The sequence below is a fragment of the Mastomys coucha genome, unplaced genomic scaffold (genome assembly GCF_008632895.1).
Source record: "Mastomys coucha isolate ucsf_1 unplaced genomic scaffold, UCSF_Mcou_1 pScaffold22, whole genome shotgun sequence".
Lineage (NCBI taxonomy): Eukaryota > Metazoa > Chordata > Mammalia > Rodentia > Muridae > Mastomys > Mastomys coucha.
Window position 1 is genome coordinate 248,823,153 of NW_022196905.1, and position 11,167 is coordinate 248,834,319.

General features: G+C 48.6%; 1 protein-coding gene across 2 annotated transcripts in view; it reads left to right on the forward strand.

Annotated features, from left to right (window-relative positions):
• Positions 1-11,167, forward strand: part of Vac14 (VAC14 component of PIKFYVE complex) — a 100,593-nt gene that overhangs the window by 23,448 nt on the left and 65,978 nt on the right. For both annotated transcript variants that reach the window (XM_031341428.1, XM_031341429.1), the window contains 3 exons: positions 3,586-3,649; positions 9,572-9,716; positions 9,962-10,027. In XM_031341428.1, the coding sequence (XP_031197288.1) occupies positions 3,586-3,649; positions 9,572-9,716; positions 9,962-10,027 (275 nt within the window). The remainder of the gene's footprint in view (positions 1-3,585; positions 3,650-9,571; positions 9,717-9,961; positions 10,028-11,167) is intronic.

Consider the following 11,167-nt stretch of genomic DNA (forward strand, 5'->3'; position numbering starts at 1 on the left):
ACATGGCCTTGCTGAATCATCCAAGCCAGGGTTCAACTCTGCATCCCCCTTTGTCAGCCTCTGGAGTGCTAGAGTTGCAGGAGGGCAGCATCATTCCTGCAACTGTGTGTCTGTGTGTCTGTCTGCTTTGTGTTGCCCTGGAGAAGGGACTGAATGGAAATAGAGGCTCTGGCTGAGACGATTTGAGATTCAGGCTGGTACCCTAACATTTCATCCACAGATGTACAAGTTCCTATAAGACAAGGAGGGTGGGCTTCAGGGGAATGGACCCTAGCTGTGGGTCACCCTGCCATTCCCATCACTGCCTGCAGGCATCCCCTTTCTACCTGCCTCCAGGCCCTGTGCATCATGACATAAGTAGGGTGAATGCTACAACAGGCTTGGCCTGCTGCCACAGCCTTCCCTCCTCCGTTCCTGTGACTAGAGAAGGCAGGTGGCAGTGTGGGCCTCTTCTTACTTAACACAGAAATAAAGATCCCCATTATCGGGGAGGAAGAAGGGCCATAGGCTATATTTGGAATAAGCTAAAAACTTGGTTTGTTACTTTTAGAATATATTTTATTTGTAAACTTTAAAACTTTTAAGAAGTATTTGAATGACAGTAGGGACAATGGCAGTCCTCATCTGCAACAGAACAGCTGGGTGATACTGCACTGTAATCCTTGGGCTATGGAGGCAGGAGGATTAGGAAATCAAGGTCGATCCTCCCTACATGGAGAGTTCGAGGCCAGCCTGGGCTACGAGACATTATCTTTAAAGGGTCAAAATAAAACAAAACCTCACATAATAAGTATCTAAGGCCCCCTAATGTTTGATATGAATGACCGAATGAATGAACAAGTGACAAAGAAGATTACAGCTAAAAGCAGGAAGAGGGGCAAGAGGTGTGGCTCTAGTCATAGAACACTTGCCTAGCATGTGCAGGAACCTATAGAATGGGGTACTGTCCATGTGAGCACATAGTGCTGAACTGGCCCTTAGGAAGACCAGTGGCTGCAGAAGCACTTCCAGCATGGAGACACCTGAGCCCCCTCCCCAGCCTTCCACGGGAATGAGGCATTTCTTAAATGTTGAGGCCCTGGTGAGTGAAAGGAAACATCTTACTCTGCAGTCAGACGATTCCTATGGTCTGGAGCCCAGCTCCTGTTATCCAGCTGTAGGACCCTGGGCAAGTCTTCTGCCTTGCCTCCCTTCTCACCTCTATTATGACAGTCCTGGCACCATCAGCTTGTCACAGTAAATGAGCTAACATCTGCTGGCTGTTTAGAAGTATTCCTCATGCATCCTAACAGCTATGTAAGCATTTGTTACATAAATGAATAGACTGCTTTGTCAGGGACTTGAACATTCTCCTCTCATCTGCTTTTCTTTTTCTTTTATATACGTGTGTGTGTGTGTGTGTGTGTGTGTGTGTTACACGTGTATACATGGGTATGCAACAGAAACCAAACCCTTGACCTCATTTGTGTTAGGCAAATATATCCCTGCATGACTTTTCTTGACTTGAAGGGACTGTTTCCTGTGTTGGGTGTTAGTTCTGACAGTAAAGTGCATTATGAATGTATTCTCCCAGCAACTTTTTAAAATCAGTTTAAATCAATTTCAATTAGCCTTCCAGGTTTCTTCCTTTCTAATTTTTGCCTGTTGGCCTGGTTGAGAAATTGTCACCATGCATCCTTGTCAAGAAATTTTGAACTCAAGCCTGACCGAGAAGCACTGAGAATTTAGAATACAGGGGGCAGGTAACTGTGACAAAAATCCCAGGTAGAAACTATGACAGTTTTTTTTTCTCTGTCTCTGCCTACCTGCCTGGCTCCCCCTGCCTCCTCTTTTTCTTTCTCAATGTGTGTGTGACTCTGGGAAAATTGCAAGCTCCTGATATTGTCTGGTTTAGAGTGTGTCATGGAATGCCTTTTATCCTCATTTTCTCATCTCCACACGACTACTACTCCATAGTCTATTCTCCTCAATTTAGAAGATCACTTTAAGTGTGCAGAGAACAAATAAAGAGCTCCTTATGTGCCATTCTCTGAGCTGTCTGGAACTTTGTTAGGACACTGCTGACCCCAGTTGTCCCCTCCTGTCCCTTTGAGTATAAAACTCCACACTACACTTACTGCTGTCCTCTGAATCACCTCCAATCTGTGACACTTATGAAGGGCTGGCCAGTCACTTTGCCCACCACCTCTCCACATGAGTCAGACTCATTTCTCTCATGCATCTTGAAGTTAGGGACTTTGGAAAGATGCAACCAAAATCCTTTGTCTGCAGCATATCCTCTTGGGGTTGCATTGACTCAGTACTGACTGGTCATATTGGCCCTATATCTGAGCACCTCACGCTGCTGTCCCCTCCTCCTTTCCTTCAGGCTCTAAGCTGTGGCCATTGTCTGGCCAGTACTGGGGTTAGAAGAGATCCCCACTGGCAGCCTTCCAGATGCACAAAGTCTTGGCTCTTTAGGTAACTTAATTAGGCACCAAAAGAAAAAGGTTGGGATTGTCTTAGTCCTGTCCTGCTTGAGTTCTGCAGCAGAAAGCTAAGTATAGTAAAGGTTTTAAATTGGCCACATGCTGAAGGACTTGTGCAGAGTTCAAGGTTACAGTTCTTTCCCAAAATCACTTTAACCCTTTTATTGAGGCTTTGTATACTCTACATACCCAGCTGAACATGTATAATTCAGCAACTTTTGTTCACTGAGTTGTAGAATTATCACAACCAATTTTAGAACATCATCAACGACCTAAAGTCTTTGCCCATCACACCCCACTCCTAAAATCCTCTAGCCCTCTGTAACCTCTAACCTACCCTCTGTCTCCAGACTGGCCTGTTCTAGGCATTTCCTATGAATGGAATCTTACTATTGTAGTCTTTTGGAATTGGCTTCTTTGATTCAGCATGTCTTTAAAGTTCATCCATTCTGTTGCTCTTTATTGCTGAGTAATATTTAAGTTTGTTTATCCATGCATAGGCATGTTTGCTTTGTCCACCTTTCAACTATGGTAGGTAGTTGCAGTGGCATAAGATGCAGGATGCAGGCTTCCATTGCTCTTGGGTGAGGCTCTTAGAGCAGGACTGCTGAGCACCTTTCTAACTTCTGAGGAGCTGCCAGCCTGTTGTATAGCCTGTGGCAACACCACTTCACATTTCTACCAGTGATGCATACCTAGCCAACACTTGCATTTTCTTCCTTTTTGACTTCAGCCCTCCTGGTGGGCATCTTTGTGAACTTGATCTGTATTCCTTGCTGGCTACTATTGTGAACTTGACCTACATTCCTTACTAGCTACGATGTTAAATAACCTAAGTCATGTACAATCACTGCCCTTACACCTTCAGGCCTTTCTGAAATGTCCCATTTGTATTCAGCATGAGTGTCCCCAGCTTGTGAGAGCCCTAAGCCTAGATAGGCTCAGGCCTGGCTGTTGACCCCTGAGCACTGGGCCTGTAGAAGCACTTGATCCTTGACTTTCTTTTCAGGACCCTAAATGGAGGAGTGGGTGCTGGGGAGGAGAGAACAGGGTCTTGTTTCCACAAACAAGTACACAGGCTTCAGCGAGCATCACCTTGTCCCTCTTCCTCCCACAGGAGGTCCAGGTGGGTCCTGTGAGTCCAGCTTTGGAAGTGGCAGCAGTGTCTTCACCTCGGCCAGGTAAGTGCTTTGTGAAAGCCAGTGTCCAAGTCTTTCTGGGTGCAAGAGATTGCAGCAAAGACCCAAGGAAAACTGTCTGAGGCCACTCTTTGGGGAGTATCTGGTACACAATGGAGGTACTTGAGGAAACCTGGTACACAATGGAGGTACTTGAGGAAACCTGAAGGACCACAGGAACCCTCTCGCCAGTTCCTCTGGACAGATCGCCTTTGGGAAAGATTGGAAGCCACTGGAGGTCTGCAAATGCACATTCTAGAAACCCAGCCATGTGTGGTGATGACTTTGAGGCTGCAGGTCCATTTGCCCAGCATCTTTTCCTTATCCAAGGCAAGTCTGACTCTGGGCAGGGGAGACATGGAGTAGAAGAAGGAAGGAAAGAAGGGCACAGCAGGCAGGAGAGTGATCCAGGCACAGGCACCAAAACATTCCTGCCTTCTCCCACTATGGGTGTCATAGCACAGGCATCCACAGGGGGGCAGTGCAGGCCAGGGAGCAAAGTCATATGCTGCCTTGTCAACCCCTTGGGAGAGACCTGCCATGGTTCTCTCCGTGCTGTGTCTGCTGACCTGCCTGCTGAAGCTGTTTCTTTAAAGCATTAGCACCTGTGCCTGAAGCAAATGACAATTCTCCTATGGTGATTTCCTCTGACTTTAACGTTGAATTCAGTGCCTGGGGAGCCAGTTGATATAAGGAGAAAATGTAGTCAGCCCATAAATATGATCCTGACTTCAGTACACTTTAATGGGAGACAACAAAGTACCCATCAAATTTCTAGGAGACAGCAGAACTGTTAGAGAGGTAGGGGACCAAGCCACTGTAGCTGGTAAAGTGCTCCCACAGCCGGGCTTTGTGCTTGCCTGGTGTCCAACCATTGGGTTTGCTAGTCCTGGGGTTGACAGCACCATTATATCTATTTTGGGAATGAAAAAGGGTGGGGAACTAGGCTACTCTATACAGAATGGATTTAGGGGAAGGTCATGTGGCTGGGGGAGGGGACAGCAACATGGACTGAGAAGCTGGCAGGATGGAAGATGTGTTTGAAAAGTAGACTTGGCAGCTTTTCTAATGGACGGGATGGAACAATGAGAGGGATGGGAAGGGCAGCCTCTAGGTGTTAGCTAACACTAAACCAGGCTGTCCTGGCTCATTCCCAAGCTGCACTGCAAGGAAAAAGAAGTGTGACTTAGGCTGTCTAGACTCCGCCCAGGGCATCCTGAGGGAGGAGCAGGCCAGTGTGGACACTAGGCCTTGAAACTTGGGGTTGCAGGAATGGGCAGACATGCAGGGCGTATGTGAGTCAACGCTAGGCATGGAGGAATGGCAGAGTTGGTGAGGGGATTTATGAGCTCCCACTTGTAACCAAAAAAACTATCTTACTTAACACTGTACTCTGGGCTACAGAGACTATCATGCTTCAGGAGGTGATGGTGAAATAGAGGAACAGAGACAGTGTGACTGATGGACTACAGGGGTGGCACGACCTTCTACCGCTTCACTTGTGGTTTGGAAACATGCTCAGCTGGACAGGCCTACAAAGACTTGAGTTACTTTGTGCAGGTCACAAGCCAGCGAGCTGGAGCCAATTTTAGTTCACCATACCTGTCACTCAGGAGACAATGCTAAATCCAACCTTTTGAAAACACGCAGGAAAAGGGAAACAACACACGAGATTATCCCATGTGCTCCACTGGTGCAAGAAGGCCATCTTGTGGCAGCATCATGGCATGCAGCCCTGCCAGTGCTTGGAAGCCGTAGCCGCAGAAGTTGTGAGAACAGATCGGATACTCAGAGCCTCTGGCCTGCTCCCTCCAGGGCCACTGAGCTCTCACAGATGGCATCATTCAGGGTGTCACAAAACAAGCTGCCCTCCCATCTTTTCATGCGTTGCTTATCCAGAGCACTACCCAGATAGCCAGCTAAGAACAGTGGCTAGAGGGAAGGTTGTTCCTGGTCATTGGCCTCTTAGTGGTCACCAGTCTTTAGAAAGTCTAACGAAAGCTGTATAGGAAAATAATTCTGAATCCATAGCCAGTCAGGGATCAGACTGAGAACAGGGAGTCAATGCACTAAGATCACAGATGCCTTCTGCCCCAGTCTGGGGCCCAGGCTCGGCCACTAAGAGAGCCACTGAATAAACAGGTGACATCTCTGTCTCTGACTGACTGGATAGACAGTCAAGCAACACCAGTCAGAGGGGTCTAATCTCTATCCTCCACAGTGCTGGAAGTTTGTGGAAGGTTGAAGACAGCAGAATGGAGGCAAGCAAGACAAAGCAGAGGGAGGATTTTACCACTGCAGTCTGTCTGTATGCCAGGCGCACCTCTACTCTGGTGCCCAGTTCTTGTCCTGCGGGCTGTTTGTCAACTGTTGGGGTACTTACAGTGCTGACCCCAGAGAGGAATGGGATGTCAATGAGTCAATGGGATGTCTGGCGGACAACACACACTTGGTTACACTGGCTAGCCTGGTTATCACAAGAACCTCCTTATCCCCATAATCAAAACGAGGAGATGGACAGAGAGGTTAACATCTTGTTGGAAGCCACCCCACTAATTATTGATAAGGTGACGATCCAAGCTAAGCCTTTCTAGCTCCGTATCACCAGCATTTAGCTTGCTGGATTATTGTTGGAGAGCTCGGAGGGTGCACATTGGCCTCTCTGACGCATTTGGCAGGTTTTTGGACAGGTGTCACTGTGCAGACCTCCCCCCTGACAACTAAGGCCTTGCCAAGAGCCATGGTGTCATCGGTGACCATTCAGGACTGTTCTGCTGGCGTGGTTGGCTGCCCTGTGCCACAACTAGCAGAAAAGTCTAGAAGCTGGTGCTGTCCAACTTTGAGTGACACTACCAATTAAAAAGACTGCACTGCCCTGATGTCTTAGAAAGGCAGCACTGAATTCATAAGCTCTGTCTTCACAGTTACCTTTCTTCCAGTTTCATATCAGCTGTAATGTGTAGAGTAGAAAGTTAAACACTACAAAAATACAGTGCTACCTCCCAGAAGGACCCGCTCACTAGATGTTATGTACTGGTGGCATCAGAAGTGTGGCTGGGCGATTCTGTCCTATAAACTGCAGCAATGCAGTGCACATGAGTATTGTAGTACATATTCATGTAAGACTCGTTATAAGATGTTTTAGGGGAAAAATGCTTGCTGAAGATACCTTGAAATAACTCGGAATCTCTTAGGAGTGACTTGTCTGAACATATTGGAACCGGTATAGAAATGTATTTTAAACCTTCTGTGAAGTAGTATTCTATTCATGATGGTTTAGCCAGAGCCAAGGACACTGCATCTCAGGCTTGGGGAGAGGGAAACCAATCTCTTTGGGTAAGCACACCCCATTCTGGGAAGGTCCCACAGCTCCAGTTCTCTACAAGCACAGGCAGGGCTCAGCAGCCAGCACCACCCACCAGAGCAGCCTAGAGCCGCCCGCTCAAGGGCAGGTGGGATCCGGAGCAGACTCTGCCGGCCACTAAGATAAGTGTGCAGCTGCTTCCCTACTTCCCATGACCTTCACCTTGAACTAACCAAAGGAAGAGGACTCAGAAGGATGTCTCCAGCGAAGAGAATGAGCACTCAGCCGTGGCCTCCTGGCCTTGGTGCATCTCACACTGCCTCTGGACCCATTTCTTCCTCTGTGTGTTGGCAAATTGCCTGAACCTTGAAGTCCCTTCCATGACCTCATGGTTGTTGGTTGAAGCTGACACCTTACCTAGGGGTTAGGGGAGGAGGTGTCATTGGAGAGTGTCATCGTCTACAGCGCTTTCTTACTTTGCTGTGTGATCTTGACATTGGCACCAACCATCTGAAGGGACGGCCAGGGCCAGTTCAGCTGAAGTATAGCAGTGGTATTCAGGTGCATGCATGCACACACACACACACACACACACACACACACACACACACCACAATAGCATTCTGACCACCCTCTGGCTCCTGCTGGAAAAGGGACCCACTATAGACCCTAGGGCATGGAGCTATCAAAGAATGGCTGAGAAGGGAGTTACCCCTGGACTATGGCAGGCATCCTCTTTACCAGTGAGGCAGAGCTGCTCCATCCACAAGACCTGTAGCCCAAAGAAAAGAGCAAACCTTAGGCACCACTCTGGAAGGAGCTCCACAAGAGTCCAGCCCAGACACAGAAAACCAAGACCTGGACAGGAGATGGCAAGTTCTGGCCATCAGCAACAGAGAGAGGCAGGGTATGAAGAAATCCTAAAAGCCAGCATGGATTGCTATGCTAGCTGGTTGTAGTGGCATCCCATGGATGTAGTGCCCCCTGACCTGAGATGTGCTATTGATAGAAAATGCATGCTAGAGTTCAAAGACTAGGACTCGAGAAGGATGTAGAGCATCTCATTAGGGATCTTTATGTTCGTCTTGATTGTATGTTGATATGCTGATGTTGTGGTTTAGATAAAACATGAAAGCTAACTTCGGTTTGGAAACTAAAAAATGCAGAAGCCCATCTGTGCCTCAACTGTGTTTCTGTTGGACAGAGAGCAGGATAAAGGGCTTGAATGGCCACTGTTTCTGCCACTCTGGCTCTGCCTCTTATTTGCTGCCAAAGCCTTGACAGTTTGAAATCCCTAAAAATCCATCAGGAACTCCTAGCCACGTGACTCCTGGAATAGCTCAGTGGCTGTCTCCTCTGTGCAAAGACTCTATTCTGGGTCCTGTCACTGTGTCACACACTGAGATCATCCAGTCCCCTGAGAATGGGATGCCCACACTCAACCCCTGAAACAGGCAACAGAGAAATACCAGCATGTATTAAACAGCAGTTCTGCCTAGTAGTAGTACAGCCACACTCCTTAGAAATCATGAGCTTCAGAGGGTCTGCAGGCTCATGAGGAAAACACAGCCATCAGGTTCTTGGTGCAGATGAATAATTGAGTAGCCTGGAAAGGCCAAGGAAAACCATTGTGTACAGCTGCACAGTGGAGCCTCCTGACCCCAGTACTCAGAAAATACAGCCTGCACTACCATCACCTTGGGGGAATGCAGTGTTATATTAGAAGAGGAGCCTCCAGCTCCTAAAGTTTCCTGCTTGTTCTGCTCCCGCTTTGGAAACCTGACCTTACCTGAGTGCTGCCACGCAGTGGCACATGCCTTTAATCCCAGCACTCAGGAGGCAGAAGCAGGTAGATCTCTTAAGTTCCAGGAGAGCCATTTTGGTCAGAGCTTCTCAGTCTCTGAGCAGCACTTGGCCTTCCCCAGGTTTCTTACGCCCTTTCTGTTAGTAGAGACCAGAGAGCTTCAGCTTTTGGGAGCTCCAGGCCTGGCTGAACTACAGCACTGCCTGAACAATCTTGTGTTCTCTCAGGTAGGCTCCTGCCTCATGCCCTGTTCCAAAGAGCATTTCTACTAAGAAGGCAACCACCCAGCTTCTCTAGGACAGATGCTGTGCCAGGTGCAAGAGTGGCAAAATGACAAGCCAGTGGTCTTCACTTGCCTGTGAAGGATTTTGGATGCTATAGAGTGTTTCAGGGACCTGCCCTTGTACTGTTGGACATATTAGTTTGGTTTCATCAGCAAAACGTCTGGCTTGGTACCCTGGGGATGCTAAACATCTAGAATGTAGAGATCAGAGGTCCAATGTGGGCCATCTCTGCCTGTGAGTCAAGCTGGTGCTGATAAAGGAAAATGAAGTAACAAGGAGTCCAGCTGAATGGCTTCCTCCTCCTCACACAGTGACGGCATAGCTGCACCCAAACTTGCTTCTTCGGAGGGCAAAAGGAAGCAGAGAAGCAAGCCCTCCTTGGAGTCACTGGACTGAGCCAAGTGACTGCTATCTGCTTAGCTGCTTGCCCCAGTCCCTAGGGTAGAAGTCTGGTTCTGAGTGTCAGACCCAGGGTGCTGTGGCTCACAAGGAGAGAATGATGACTCAAAGCTTCATTTTGGTCTTACCTACAGCACTGACAGGGCTCCAGTGACTCTGCACTTGGATGGGATTGTGCAAGTCCTGAACTGCCACCTTAGTGACACAACCATTGGGATGATGACCAGGATTGCTGTTCTGAAGTGGCTTTACCATCTCTACATCAAAACTCCCCGCAAGGTGAGCTTGGACCCAGCTCCGCAGAAGGCCAGTGGTCATCGAAAGGTCCATCTTGGGTTTCTAGGGCCTACCCAGGCTCAGTGTTGGGGTTCTGGCCAGCTAGATAAAGCCTAGCAAGCAGAAGAGTGTCAGGTGCTCTGGGGGCCAGGGAGGGAGCAGGGGGACCAACAAACCAGTAATATGTTGTTTTCTGAGCCCAGTTCCTGAGTCAGGGAACTCACGAGAGCCCCTTCTCTCCTCTCCAGATGTTCCGGCACACAGACAGCCTCTTCCCCATCCTACTTCAGACATTATCTGATGAATCTGATGAGGTAGGTCCCCAATCCCAGCCTTCTGTATGAAATACCAGTTATCCAGCCTTCCTTTTAGTGAGCTGTGGGAGTCTTCACAGCTTAGCTATGCTTGGCTGATTGGTGCTGTGTTCTGAACCAAAACTGCGTGTAGCATTGTGAGGAAGGATGTCTCTTCCATAGGTCCTTCTAGAATACTTGTGACAGGACATGAGTTTATAACAAACTCTGCCTGAATTTGTTTTCCCTGGAAGGTAGTTGTGAGTGTGGCTTTAAGGTCAGCTGTCTAAGGACAAAGTATAGCCCCGCCGTGCTACCCAAACTCATCAGCCTCAGTTCCCTCCATCTGCTGAGGACAGCAGTAATGCCTGGGTTTTGTAATGAAATGGACATGTGGAAAGGGCTGTGTGGTTGCATTGTTTCAGCTGTACCCCACTTGGGCCACCAACTTAAAATTGGTCCCAAAGCCTTGCTTTATTGGGGTGCTCACAAGCTGCTAGTGTGAAAGGGAGAGGGAGGCCTGGGTGGAGACGGGACTCTCCAGCTCACCATTCCTCTGCCTTCATTCTCAACATCATTTGCCCCAGAGTTTGAGCAGGAGGTTCTTTCAGGGCTCCCCTGTCACCCAGCCAAGGAGCAGGGCATGCCTATTTGCAAGGATACCATCCTCCACCATCCAGATCAATCCTTCTGGATTGATGGTCTAAGCCGTGATGTACCCCTCTCCCTTTTCTGGAGAGTCACTGTGAGGGATGGGTAGAGCCTTGTATTCACATAGCAGTTGCCATATGACTTACCCAATAGGAGCATGGGGGCAGATGGAGTTGGGGTTGGAAGAAGAGGACATTGCTTAACTTCCTTGGAATGATGCAGCTTGGTCTTCCCTGGGCTGCTATGAGGCTCACTTAGGGCCCTGGTGGCTGCCCTGCAACCTGAACTTGCTTTCTCGAACCTAGGCTGATTAGAGAAGCCAACAAACAGGTGTCGCCCTCCTGGTCCTCTCAGGTTCTCTACCTTTCCAGAAAAATCCCAAACCCGTGGTCTGGGCATGCCTTTGGCTCCTCCTGCACACATAAAACCTCCCCACCCCCATCCTCAGCTCTGTCTATCTCTGTCTTTCTCTGTCTCTCTGTCTCTCTCTCTCTCTCTGTCTCCCTCCCC